Source organism: Vipera berus (genome assembly GCF_964194415.1).
Source record: "Vipera berus genome assembly, chromosome: 6".
In the NCBI taxonomy this organism is placed as follows: Eukaryota; Metazoa; Chordata; class Lepidosauria; order Squamata; family Viperidae; genus Vipera; species Vipera berus.
In genome coordinates, this window is record NC_138208.1 from 81,468,165 (window position 1) to 81,482,457 (window position 14,293).

Sequence of the window (14,293 nt, forward strand, 5' to 3'; positions counted from 1 at the left end):
TACACTTAACACAAGAAATAGAAAAGCTTCAGCTAAATTGGGGACCTGTTGATTCCATTCTGGACCACATGCCAAGGGAGGAGAGCGGAAAATATAGATTTTTCTAGTCTGAAAATGTTTTGAAATGGTTTTTGCTATGTAGTGCTGAATGTAAGAGAGAAGCTGACCAGATAAGAAAATCTTGGGAGACGATTTGCTCTCCCATATGAACTTGCCCTCGCCATCTGCCCTGCATTAAAATTCCCTCCTGTAAAAATCAGGTTAATCTGTCCCCCCTCGTTGATCGTTATTAAAGTTGCAGAACATCTAAAAGAAAAAAAAAGTCCACAATGTTTCTTACTGTTTTGGCAACTTTAGTTCCTTTTTCTTGGTGGCTGCTTAAAACTCTTTTGCAGAGGGACACTTGTGATCGATGTACTGACTTGAATGTCCTGCTTGTTTTTTTGTTTCAATTGTTGCTCTGTTGGGGACTTCAACTCCCAGAATTCCTGAGCCAGCATCAGTCCATAAAAGAGCCAAGGTTGCCTACCCCTGTTCTAGGCAATCTTTCAAACAACAGTTTGAAAGGGGAGGATGGTTAGATTGTCTCTATATGCCCACTGAGTTAACAGCTTAAGATCCGCAAAGCAATATTGATGGGGGGGTGGAATTATAAAAGAAGAACATTGTTTATATACCCAGGACCACATGATCCACAAAGACTTGGGCACGACCTCTAGACTCAATCCAGAATATGCTGTCAAAAGAGCGTCCATTCTTTTAATGTGGCCGAAAAGGACAACAATTAAATGTAATGGGTATGGCATTTACAGTATATAGTTGATCAAATGTTGGCTCAGGAATTCTGGGAGTTGAAGTCCACAAGTCATAAAAGAGCCGAGGTCCCCCACCCCTGGCCTATTTGGAGGCTTGCAGGAGTGGAGCATCTTGACCAAGTTCATGGCTTTCTTGACATCGGGATGGCCTGGTTTAGGAACTGCCTTTTTTTTAAGGGACAGTTTTGTACTTCTCAGTCTGGCCTATAGAGGGGGTATTTCCTCACAGGATCCCATCCAACCAGCAACCAGGCCCAACTGTAGGGAACCTAGTGTTTCCTGAATATAAATTATTTCCCCTTTCCTCCTGTTTGGATTATAGTCAGGAGTGGGAGACTAGCCCCGCGATTCCTTTGAACTCCTGAAACCTTTCCCCTGTAAAAAAAAGGCAGAGTTCAAAGCCAAGGCGGAGTTCTTCGTTTGGGTCCCTCCCCACCCCCTCAGCCCTGTAAAGCATAAGCCGGTGTACTTCACAGTCCCCATTTTGTGTGACAGAGTTTATTGAAATACTATATAGTATCGGTTAACCTAATGAAAGGTTAGAGGAAATTCTAAACCTAGTTCTCCTCTTCCCCCCCCAACCTCCAGCAGCCCCAACAAGGAGGCCCCCGTCATCAACCACAAGCTTGAAAGCAGCTCAGAAGAGAGTGAAAAAAGTAGAATTCAAGAGCAACAGGAAGATACGGTTTCTTCTTCTTCGTTGTTCGAGATGCCAGCGCAGACTTCAAAGGGAAACTCCGCAGCAGCAGGTTGGGATTCCTAGCCATAGATTGTCAAAACATATCCAAAGGAATGCATGTACTCCATTTTTACTTAGTCCTGCCTGAGGAGGTCAGATGGGCGCAGGGCATTTTAGCCAAAGCTTTGTCGGCATGGCAAAGAAATCTAAAATGGCTCCACTAAATCGTTTCCCAGATTCGTCTACTACAAGAAGTCTCTCCAGGGTTCTTTGTCGTCGTCTGCTATTGGTTCCTTTAATTCAGGGTTCTTCAAACTTGGCCCTTTTATGACTTGTGGACTTCAACTCCCAGAATTCCTCGCCTGGCTGAGGAATTCTGGGAGTTGAAGTCCACAAGTCATAAAAGGGCCAAGTTTGAAGAACCCTGCTTTAATTGGAGATGCCAAAGACTTATCCAGGAACTAATTGGCTACAGTGAAAGGACTTTACTGCTTACCTCACATTTTCGGCACAGTTTTGCGTTGTTGGTGTTGTTTTTAATTTTGTCGTCTTGAAGTAAATGATCATAGATTAAAGAACAACCAAGGAAGCCCTAAGCTCCGGTCAGTAACAGTAAGCCAAAGTTTAGTAGCTCAGTGAGAAGCACTTCAGAGCTGTCTGACACAAAGCAGTGGAAAACCTGTTCTGCATTACCAGATTCACTGTTGCATTCCTGAAACAACCCCACTTCAGTGGAAAAGAACAATTAAGTCATAGCCAACCTGGGCACTTTCTGGGTCGGTAGCAACTGTGAGAGGGATCTCGTAGTCCTAGTGGACAATCACTTAAATATGAGCCAGCAGTGTACTTCAGCTGCCAAAAAAGCCAACACAGTGCTAGGCTGCATTAACAGAGGGATAGAATCAAGATCACGTGAAGTGTTAATACCACTTTACAATGCCTTGGTAAGGCTACACTTGGAATACTGCATCCAGTTTTGGTCACCATGATGTAAAAAGATGTTGAGACTCTAGAAAGAGTGCAGAGAAGAGCAACAAAGATAATTAGGGCACTGGAGGCTAAAACATAAGGAACGGTTGCTGGAATTGGGTCTGTGTAGTTTAATGAAGAGAAGGGTGAGGGGGGACATGATAGCAGTGTTCCAGTATCTCAGGGGCTGCCACAAAGAAGAGGGAGTCAAGCTATTCGCCAAAGCACCTGAAAGCAGGACAAGAAGCAACGGATGGAAACTAATCAAGGAGAGAAGCAACCTAGAACTAAGGAGAAACTTCCTGACAGTTAGAACAATTAACCAGTGGAACAACCTGCCTCCAGAGGTGGTGAATGCTCCAACACTGGAAGTTTTTTAGAAGAGACTGGACAGCCATTTATCTGAAATGGTATAGGGTTTCCTGCCTGAGCAGGGGGTTGGACTAGATGACCTCTAAGGTCCCTTCCAACATTATTATTACTATTATTATTATTATTATTATTATTATTATTATTATTATTATTATTATTATTATTATTATTATTATTATTATTATTATTATTATACAACAATAAAATAAAATAAAATAAAAACTTCAGGGTTGAAAATTTTGGAACTGGTCCACACATCTGCTCATGCCCAGAAAGGCTGCCAAACAGGTAGTTCTCAACTTATGACCATAATTGGAAGCAGAATTTTTCTTCCAAAGCAAGGCAGGTTGTTAAGTGAATCATGTCCAACTTTATAACCTTTTTTTTAAATATCACAATTGTTAAGTGAATCCAACTTCCCCCATTGACTTTGCTTATTGAAAGCCAGCTGGGAAGGTTGCAAATGGTGATCACGCAACCCCAGGATAGTGCAACAGTCTTAAACACATGCCAGTTGCCAAGCACTGAATTTTGATCACGTGACTGCAGGGATGCTCCAATGGTTGCGAGCTCATAAGTGCAAGGACTGGTCATAAGACACTTTTTTTTCAGTGCCATTCCATTATGTCCAGTTGCTCTGCAAATGGTTATAAGTTGAGCACCACCTATAGGGGTTTCTTCCATCTGGAAATAGTTTTCTTCGAAGTGAGTTGAGTTCTCTTTAAATGACACCTAGTTTGCCCTCATAATTTGGTCATATCCAGGACTGCTATCATGTCAATATTTGGTGATAACAGTATTTGTCAGAGCAGATGCTTCTTCCCTCAGCCTGTTTTTGCCTTGACTAAATACGGAAAATCCCTCTCCTTTCCCTGATCTGCCTGGGTAATCAGAGATTTTAAAAGATGTTTCATTCTGACTTGCCCTATTTCCAAAAAAAAATGCTATTCCTCTTCTCCTGGATTCTTGGATGTCAACAGAGACCTCTTTCTTTTTCAGCCCTGCTGGCTTCTGCTGAGACCATCCACGGCTGAGGTCCCAAACACGCCTGTGGAAAGACAAGGATGCTTGTACAGTCACTTTTATGAAATCTATGAAATTCATAGTTCCGATGCTTTTGTCCATAGAGCATCATTTTATCACGTTGTGGAAAACATTTATTCCAAGAGAGCTTTAAATATCCCCACCGTACCCCCTCAACCAACTCCAGAGTTCTTCCCGCCGTCACCAGCTTCCTGCTATCGCTGCTCTGTATTCATTCCATCCACACAACTGAGAGTTCCCCTCCTCTTCCTCTTCCTCCTCTGTGTGGCCTACAGTCAGCACCGTCCCCTCTTAAAAGAGTTTGAATTTGGAAGGATTCGGTTACATTGGCTTCCTTTGGTTTCTTTTGCTGTCAGCCCTGAAACATGGTTTCTTTCCAAAGCTGATCATGTCTCATTTTCACATTTTGATTAATCAATGCCACCACCCTCTATTTAAAATGTGCCATTTTAAAAAAAAAAATCATTGCATAGTTAAGATGTGTCCTTTTTTGTTCTTGTTGTTCTGTAAGTACATCCCAGTCAGATTGCAAAGTCAGTTACTGCCATTCTGCTATCTGCATACTCACCAACGCTAGTATTTACTCTCTTTTTTTTTGCCTTTTTTTACAAAAAGAAATGGAACTGGATGGACTGGGCTTTTCTTACTCTGTTGAAATAGGGTGTATATATATATATCAAGAAGCAGGTATATTCAATTTCCAGTTAGGTCTGTGTACAAATGTAATTATGTTCATTGTGTATATATTATACAATGAACACAACTAATGTAAGTATAAGAAACCCCTTATTATTGTTCAAAGGCAAATGTTCATATCTCATTTCTTTTATATCATGTTATAAATAAATGTTGATGTTCTTAAAATGTGGCGTGGACGTTATGCATCTAGCAATGAGAATCTTAACCAGAATTATTGGTTGACTCCTTTTGTTTTAATCCGGCCATAATCTCATTACTCCTGGTCAGTTTACAAAACAAACAACAACCAAAAAAAACAACTACACAATTAAAACAACACACAATCCAAGCAGCAAAAACAAAATCAAAATAGGATAAAAATATAAGAACAAGAAGAGGTGCAAAGGATGTTCCTGTCAGGGTCTATTCCAATATCCACAAGCAGGATGAAATCCTAAAGACAGCCCACTCCAAATTCTGATCACATGGTTGTGTTATTTTATTGGTTGGGTATGTCTACTTTAATGAAAAGAAGGACGAGGCGTGACATGATAGCAGTATTCCAGTATCTCAGGGGCTGCCCCAAAGAAGAGGGAGTCAAGCTATTCTCCAAAGCCCCTGAAGGCAGAACAAGAAGCAATGGATGGAAACTAATCAAGGAGAGAAGCAACCTAGAACTAAGGAGAAACTTCCTGACAGTTAGAACAATTAACCAGTGGAACAACCTGCCTCCAGAAGCTGTAAATGCTCCAACACTGGAAGTTTCTAAGAAGAGACTTAGAAACATCATCATCATTATTATTATTATAAAACTTTTATTCATTATACATTAACCTCAGTCAACTGACAAAGCTTTTGGTGGCTCTTGAAATCCAGCTCATTCACCCCAGAATGGGCTTTATTCACTGGGCCTTTTGATCCTCCACCTTTCGCCTTGTCAAAAACCAGTGTCTTTCCTGAACGCATTTAGGATGGTTGAACTCAGACTTTGGAAAGCAAGTGCTTAAAACAGATGACTGATGAAACCAAAGTGTCTGGCGGTTCTTACATGACGTGGCTGATTGCTGTACACACAAGGAGAAATGGATCACCCCCTGCCAAGAGAGGCCCATTGGGATAGGACACACACTGTACAGATGTTCATGCTGTTCAAAACCAATTACATCTCCTTCCATCTGGGGCCATTGTTCTGAAAGGGTTGCCAAGCGCCTTCCTTTCATATCCCCTCACGCAAGCCAGCCCCATTTAGAGATGGGAAAAAATTACTTTCCCTCATTATGCACCCAGGGATTATTCAGGTTCACAATGGTGCCGCTTCATTTACAGGACACACAAGGCTGCATTGTATGTTCTGATTAATAAGCGGAAAATCATTCTCGGATTTAATCATCGTTTGGCCATCTGATAACGCAGACTCAACTTTGTGTTTGCCACCAAATTTTCATGACAGTACAAGTTAGTTCCAATAGTTCTTAAAAGGGGGAGGGGGAATCCATTAGTTAATTATTTATTGGATGTATTTATATCTGGCCTTTCCTTCAGGAACTCAAGGTGGTGCATTCATAGCAGGCATTCTCCATGGTTGTTTCCCCCCCCCCCACCCAAGCCAGCATTGCAAAGTAGAAATGGTAATTAGCTCGAAATCTTTTTGGCATGAAGATGGACTTCGTCACTCCATCTTATATCCAGGTCAACTTGGCATCACGATAGCTAAAGTCCCAGCCATTATGACAGCTGCTCAAAAAATGTAACTTGTTGATTATCTCTCTCCCTGCTTTCCATAGCTTCAATTCCTTAGCGAGAAAGTTGGGACAGTTATCTACCGAGGATAATATTATAAGAAATTTTACCTTTTTCATTTAAAAGTTTTGACAGATCAGCGTATCAGTATTAGATTATTAACATCTGCAGTATGACAAAAAAAAGAGCTCACTTGTTTACCTTTTCAGCTTCTTCTATTTATCCCATTCGGCTGCTTACTAGTAGTACCTGTGGGTTTTATTGTTTTAATAATCCAAAAGCAACTGGAGCAGTGGTGGAATTCAACCGGTTTGCACCGGTTTGGCAGAACCGGTAGCTAATTTTTTGTTGCCCAGGCCCAGAATGGAATTCCAGAAGCAGCATCCACACAGAAACCCCAGTTGTTCACATATTTGAATCCCACCATTGATCTGGAGAATGCAGCTGTAGAGCATATTGGCTGTGCAAGTAGTCCTCAACTTATGATCACAAGCGGGACCAGAATTTCTGTTGCTAAGCAAGGTGCTTGTCAAGTGAGAACAAAGGTTTCTCAAATATTTAGTTCTGTCAGCCTGACCCCAAGCATTTTTTTTCTTTAATTTAAAGGTTTAGCTATGAGAACAGGATTATATTTAGTTCAGCTAAGATTAGGGAGAGTGATTTAAATGAGGTCATCTACAAGGGGGACACATAAAAAGGGTTGGGGTTACCATTATGGCTGCTGTCTTTTCTTCCAACCCCTGTAAACATCTGTGGCTTGAATCCTTCCTCAGTCACCAAGGTCAAACTGCTGGGATTTCTGTAACCTCTCCCTTTCAATAAATCTTGTTAAAGAAAACTCTGGAAAAAATCTTGGTTTATATTAAAATTGTTTGCCAAGAGCTTGACATGAAAATTTGAAGTCCAGGACAGTGCAGGGATTTCCCCTGTACTCCCTCCCCTATGGCTGAATTCACACAAAGTAATAAAGTCCATTTTACTCTAGACTAGGATATTGAGTAACTCAGCCAAAAAGATGCACTTGCTGAATGAATCCAGTGGGATAACGATTTGACTTTTCTATGTCTTTGTCCTGTTCGATTGTAACATTTTTAGTTTTTTTTTTAAAGAAAACTTCATTTCCCTTGTTTCGATCATGAGATGCCTGCACCACAATTTTCCCAAGTCCAGAAGTTAAAATATTTTATTTACTTGTCTGTAGTTGCTCTTTAATGCCAGCAACCTCTAACATGGGGCAAACAAAAACCAGAGAAAACGTAGCATACTATCACAGAAAGACACCTAAAAACTTCCAATACTTTTGTAAGGGCGTGTGATATCATGTCTGAGCTGATGTTGCATAGAATTTGGTATCACTCAATTAATGACTGAGTGTTGGATAAGAAAAAGGAGACAAAAATTCTCTGAAAAATAAATTTACTCCACGTAGCCCTGTGACACTTACAGTTACGTTTACACCTGCCCTGCAAACACCTGAATTCATAAGGAACTTTATAAGAGTATAGGAACCAAATAATAATAATAATAATAATAATAATAATAATAATAATAATAATAATAATAATAATAATAATAATAATAATAATAATTTTATTTATATACCGCCCTTCTCCTGGAGGACTCAGGGCGGTGAACAGGGCAAGCATAAAAAATACAGAGATACAAAAGAAAAAGGATTAAATATATGCCCACTAAAAACAGTAAATACAAATATTAAAATAACAATAAACCCCCCCATCCCCCATCAGGCCAGGCCGGCTTGTTCAAATAAGAATGTCTTTAGATCGCGACGGAAGGAGTGAAGATCGGGCGCCATCCGGAGCTCAACCGGTAACCGATTCCATAGCTCCGGGGCGCCCACAGAGAAGGACCTCCCCCTGGGGGCCACCAATCGACATTCTCTGATCGGTGGCACCCTGAGGAGGCCCTCTCTGTGGGAACGCACAGGGCGGAGGGAAGTTGATGCCGGCAGCAGGTGTTCCCTAAGGTACTCCAGACCCATGCCATGTAGGGCCTTAAACACCATTACCAGTACCTTGAATCTCACCCGGAAGACAACTGGCAACCAATGCAGCTCACGGAGCAGAGGTGTAACATGGGAGTATCGGGAGACTCCCAACACAACTCTCGCGGCTGCATTCTGTACCAGTTGGAGCCTCCGAGTGGTCAAGGGCAGCCCCATGTAGAGAGCGTTGCAGTAGTCTAGACGAGAGGTCACGAGCGCGTGAGTGACTGTACATAAGGCATCCCGGTCTAGATAGGGCCGCAACTGGCGCACCAGGCGAACCTGGGCGAAGGCCCCCCTAGTCACAGCCACTATGTGGTCTTCCAGAGTGAGCCGTGAATCTAGGAGGACTCCCAAGTTGCGAGCCCTATCTACGGGGGGTAATAGTTCACCCCCCATAGAGAGAGATGGAATATCCTGAATAACCCGGTATGCCGGTATGCAAAGCCACTCAGTCTTGTCGGGGTTGAGTTGAAGTCTGTTCCTCCCCATCCAGACCCGAACCGCCTCCAGGCAACGGGACATCACGTCGAGGGCATCACTGGGGTGGTTTGGGGTCGAAATGAAAAGCTGGGTATCATCAGCGTACTGATGATACCCAACTCCAAAGCCACAAATGATCTCACCCAGTGGTTTCATATAGATGTTGAACAGGAGAGGCGAGAGGACCGACCCCTGAGGAACTCCACAAACGAGAGACCTCGAGGTCGACCTCTGCCCCCCTGCCAACACCGACTGCGAATGTCCCAGGAGATAGGAGAACCATTGCAAGACCGTGCCTCCCACTCCCAATCCCCTGAGACGCCGCAGCAAGATACCATGGTCGATGGTATCGAAAGCCGCTGAGAGGTCTAATAGGACTAGGACAGAGGAATATCCCCTGTCCCGAGCCCTCCAGAGATCATTCACCAGAGCGACCAATGCCGTCTCCGTGCTGTACCCGGGCCTGAAACCCGATTGGTACGGGTCTAGATAATCCGCTTCATCCAGGACCAGAGGGAGCTGATGCGCCACCACACTCTCAACAACCTTCGCAAGAAAGCAAAGGTTGGAGACCGGACGAAAGTTGTTCAACACAGCTGGGTCCAAGGCAGGCTTCTTGAGGAGAGGCCTCACCACCGCCTCTTTCAAGAGGGCGGGGAAACTGCCCTCACTCAAAGAAGCAGATATAACTGCCTGGAACCAGCTTCGTGTCCTCTCCCGGGCTGCATAAACCTTAGCAAGGCAGATAGTACCATGTGAAAAAAGAGAAGCAATAAAGAAGCAATTCCAAAGAAGTAAAACAGGAGTAAAATAGTTGTTTTGCACTAATATTCCTTCTCCAAACTTAAGACTTTGATTGGAACCTAGAGTTAGATTGATTCTGAAATCGATATCAGTTCAGCATGCTGCTATGTCGCTCATTGAAATGTTTTTTGACTTGATGCAATACAGTCAAGAGTACTTAACAAACCAAGGTTTAAAAACTTGTGGCTTATGATAGAATATATGTAACTCAGGCTTGAACTGTGAGGTCCTTGGTGCTCTCTGAACCTGGTTGTTTGGTGGCACATGTTTCATGACATACCTTAATGTTTCATTAGTAACATCTGTGCACTAAGAGAACCCTAAAGACCACAATTCTGGGGTAATTGTGCGAATTAGTTCATTTCCTGACTCACCTGGGAAGGATTCATAGAATGGAAGGGACATTTAATATATGTGGGGCTTCACTTAATTCACCTGGAGACCTTGTTCCCCACAAAGTTTAGAAGACTGACAAAAATATTGAGAGAGACACAAAAACATAGGTCAGAATTCTGTACAGGACTGGGCTATGAACTGGAATAAGATTTCATTTTTGTCTGTTAGGGACAAATCCTTAGTTAAAAAACAGAGCGCTGTGGCAAAAGGAACATTTGTTCCTTCTGGCAGATGAGAAACAGAGATGATATCCCCAGACTGTTTTATTTGCCAGCTTTGTTCTTACCAAGACCTTAAACCCCAAACCCTGCCCTTCCTCACCAAAGTAAATGAATTTCCTCTGTATAGACATATTGGGAGGGAAAGAACATCCCAGGCTGAAAAATTTTGGCTTTCTAAATCATCTCTCCAGAAAGTTCTAGCTTTGGCCTATGGAAAACTGGGGGGGGGGGGGGAATTGAGAGAGGGAGAGAGAGTTTGGGGAGAGAGAGAGAGAGACTTGTTTAAATTTGTGCTGGTTGCTGTCACCCAGAAGTAATTTAACCTCAGCTCATTTCCAGTTTGTGCACCAAGTGGATTAGGGAGTTTGAAGCAAAGGCTGGAAAAATTCTGGAAGTTGGGAGGGAGAGAGAGAGAGAGAGAGAGAGAGAGAGAGAAGAGAACAAGAAGGGGCCCTAAGCTCTGAGTTGTTGTTTTTTTAAAGCTAGGCAGCTGCTGCTTTCCAGCAGTTTGCCCCCTCCCCCTCCAGCTTTTGTTCTCCTGCGGTTTACAATTGTCCCCCAGAGTTTGAAAAATGAAAGCTGGCATGCCTTGATGCCATAGGAATGCAGATGGGGTCCTAGAAGGGGCACTTTGCAAAAGCTTTGGGAAAAGGCACAATAGAAAGTTGTGTGTGTGTGTGTGTTGGGACGCTAACTTCAGCCAGGAGCTTCAGGAGCTGACGAAAGAGTTCTCTCACAGATCCCACATTAACTCCAGCACAGAGGACTTGGGGTACTTGCTGACCATGTCTGGGAACTGCAGAGCACGGTTGACCCAGAAAGAAATGCAGGCCCAATCTCTCTCTCTCTTTCTTTCTTTCTTTCTTTCTTTCTTTCTCTTTCTCTTTCTCTTTCTCTTTCTCTTGTCTTTATTATAATTTTTACAAATAACTCAAGGTGGCAAACACACCTTTTTCCTCCCGTTTTCCTCACAACAACAACCCTGTGAGGCGGGTTGGGCTGAGAGAGAATGGGATTGGCCCAGTCATGTAGCTGGCTTTCATGGTTAAGGCAGGACTTGAACTCAAGCTCTCCTGCTTTCTAGTATGGTGCCTTAACCACTACACCAAACTGGCTCTTAAATCTTAAAGATTGACATTTAGGTCCATTGTTACCTCAGCCTGCCAACAGAAGATGCTTCAGTTTTTTGCAGAAAACCAGACCAGACGTGGATTTTGCAGGTTCTTCTACAACTGCTTTCTTGACAACCAGCTCCTGGCAGGAGCAAAAATATGACAACTTGTGGGAAAACTCATTTTGTGCTCTCCAATATTGTGTCTTTGGGTGCTACTGTGGCTGTAGACAATTTTTCATTGTCTAAGAACCTCTTTTTGTCTCCCTAATATTTCTATATCAAAGCATCTAATATCTTTAGATAACTTAGAAAACTTAGAAAATAAAGTTTAAATAATAAATAAATAAATAATAAATATACTGCAATTTTGATAGACAAGCAAAAGTAGGAACAGCAAAAAAAGAGAGATATGAACAATAGAGAATTTACACTGCCTACAGAAAGTCCTCGACTTGCAACTGTAACTGGGACCAGAATTTCCATTGCTAAGCAAGTCATTAAGTGACTCATGTCCAATTTGACGACCTTTTTGCTGCAGTTGTTAAGCGAATCTGGCTTTCTCCATTGACTTTTGTCTGAAGCTAGCTGAGAAGGCTGCAAATGGTGACCACATCACCCAGGGCTGCTGCAACCATGGTAAATACATGTCAGTTGCCAAGCACCCATCATGGTGACAGCTATAAATGAACTGGTTGTAAATCTTTTTTTTTCAGGGCCACAAGAACAGTTGTTAAATGACTGGTTTAAGGCAAGGATTACTTATAATCTGTTTTCTGGTCTAATGTATTGGTCTAATGTACTAGGCAATGTGTAAGTTGCCTAGACTTTGTTAAATTGGGAAGCTTTAGAAAACTAAATTATAAACCAACAAATATACAACCCTGCGTTTGATTTTTTTTTCTTCCCCTTTTGGCCTTGCTTCTTCACATCTCCTCATATGCTTCATACTAATTTGAACTTCTGGGATACCCAAATATGTTTTTGGGACCTAGATTTCACTGTCAAATATTTCTCATCTTGCTCTATTATAGTAATAAATTGCAGGTCTTCCCTCCCATAATTTCCTCCTATAATTACTCTACTTACCTCCTACAACTACCCTGATCTCATCCATCAAATATCCATTATTTTCTGCTCCTTCAAGCATAGTAATTTGGTCTGGCTCAGGAATTCTGGGAGTTGAAGTCCATGAGTCATAAAAGAGCCGAGTTGCCTACCCCAGGTCTAGTCTATCAACTCCTTGTATCAAATATCCAAACCATGGGAGTTTCTGCTTTGTAATAATCACTCGAAGAGAGCACTCAATTTTTACTTATTTGAAGACTGATAGGTTGTGTTTAATCAATCGGGTCCACTTTAAAAGGCGGGGACCTCAACTCCCAATGGCTGGCTAAGGAATTCTGGGGATTGAAGTCCATATCGGTTGGGTTTCCGAGACTGAGCAGCATTGGTTTAGGGCGGGCAGGCCGGCAGCATACATGCACGCATGCGCTTCCTTCCTTTGATCCGCGAGTCCTCCTAATCTAACCCTTTTGTCTGCAGGCGGACGCCATACCGCACACAGCGCTGCAACCGCAACCGCAGAGAAAGCCACGCCCCCTCGCAAGGCCCAGGCTCCTCCTCCCCGCCCGCACGTACACGTGCGCGCACTGGCCTGAGTCTCGCAGGGCAGGAGCGGCGCGGCGACTCCCAGACGTCATGGCGGCCGAGCTGAGCGACATGGCGGAGCCGCCCGCGGTCCCGCCGCCGCCTTCCTCCTCTTCTTCCTCCTCCTCCTCGCCCTCAGGCGGCGGCGCTACCGAAGAGGCGGCCGAGAGCGAAGCCTCCTCCTCCTCCTCCTCTTCCTCCTCCCCCTCTGCGGCGGGAGTTGAGGCCGAGCCGGCCCCACCGGCGCTGAACGGCGAAGGGGCGGAAAGCATGTCGGAGCCCAGCCCGGAGAGCGCCAGCCAGGCCGGAGACGGCGACGACGAAGAGGAGGAGGACGGCGACGACGAGGAGGAAGAGGAAGACGAGGAGGAGGAGGAGGACGACGACGACGACGCCGAGGACGAGGAGGACGACGAGGAGGAGGAAGAGGAGGCCGAGGCCGGCAGCAGCAGCTCCGGCTCCTCCAGCGGCTGCTGCACCGACGACGCCCGCTCGCTCAGCCCCGGCGGCAGCGAGGCCGACGTCAAGGGCGGCTCGGGCGGGGCCGACGTGGGCGCGGGCGGAGGGCCTGACGGCTCCGGCGGCGGCGGCTCCTCCGGCGGGGGGGACTCCAGTGAAGCGGCGGCAGCACCACAAGCGGCGTCGTCGTCGTCGTCCGAAGGGGACGCGGGCTGCGGCGGCGGCGTCGTCGTCGTGTCGGCCGGGGCTGACGAGGGCTACGGCACGGGGAGCGGGGGCGGCAGCAGCTCCTGCAGTGCCACGTCGGGCGGCCGCAGAGGCAGCCTGGAAATCTCCTCGGACGGGGAGCCGCTGAGCCGCATGGACTCCGAGGACAGGTCGGTAGCCTGCCAGCCGCGGCCCTGGGGCTCCCTGCGGGGGGGGGAGGTTGGGGGTTCCCCCTTTCCCCGCTCCTGGGCACTTGGGTGCATCCCCATGTGGGGCACCGGGCGTCCCTCAAGAGGCAGCCCCCCCTTTTTAAAATCACCCCCCACCCCCCCCTTTGCAAACATACACCCCCCATTTTGCTTTCCGCAGCCCTCCGTTTCACACTCGGGATATCCATCCAAGTTGAAGGAGTTTGATTAAAGTCAAAATCTCTCTCTCTCTTCCTCCCCCCCCCCCCCATCATAGTTAAATGAGGTAATTCATAACGCTGCCCCTCCTTTCCCTGCGAGATCCCCATTAAACATCTAAATGTGTGTTCGTCGGTGCTGGATTTACACTGATAGAAGTGTGCGATGTGTGAAAACGAGTGTTGTTTCCGAACAAAAGGGTAGGTGCGGGGGTTGCGTTTTTATGTTAAGCCTTTTTTTTTTAGTTTTGCGG

The 14,293-nt window shown here is 44.9% G+C and overlaps 2 protein-coding genes across 13 annotated transcripts in view; both read left to right on the forward strand.

Annotated features, from left to right (window-relative positions):
• The window catches only part of PLEKHA5 (pleckstrin homology domain containing A5), a 201,445-nt gene extending 196,736 nt beyond the window's left edge, over positions 1–4,709 (forward strand). For 8 of the 9 annotated variants that reach the window (XM_081331230.1, XM_081331229.1, XM_081331221.1 and 5 more), the window contains 2 exons: positions 1,404–1,564; positions 3,835–4,709. In XM_081331230.1, the coding sequence (XP_081187356.1) occupies positions 1,404–1,564; positions 3,835–3,869 (196 nt within the window). In that variant the 3' untranslated portion in view covers positions 3,870–4,709. The remainder of the gene's footprint in view (positions 1–1,403; positions 1,565–3,834) is intronic. The other variant, XM_081331224.1, reaches the window with a different exon arrangement.
• Positions 4,710–12,959: 8,250 nt separating this feature from the next.
• AEBP2 (AE binding protein 2) overlaps positions 12,960–14,293 on the forward strand; it is a 48,291-nt gene continuing 46,957 nt past the window's right edge. For all 4 annotated transcript variants that reach the window (XM_081331235.1, XM_081331236.1, XM_081331237.1 and 1 more), the window contains exon 1: positions 12,960–13,803. In XM_081331235.1, coding sequence (XP_081187361.1) covers positions 13,019–13,803 — 785 coding nt within the window. In that variant the 5' untranslated portion in view covers positions 12,960–13,018. The remainder of the gene's footprint in view (positions 13,804–14,293) is intronic.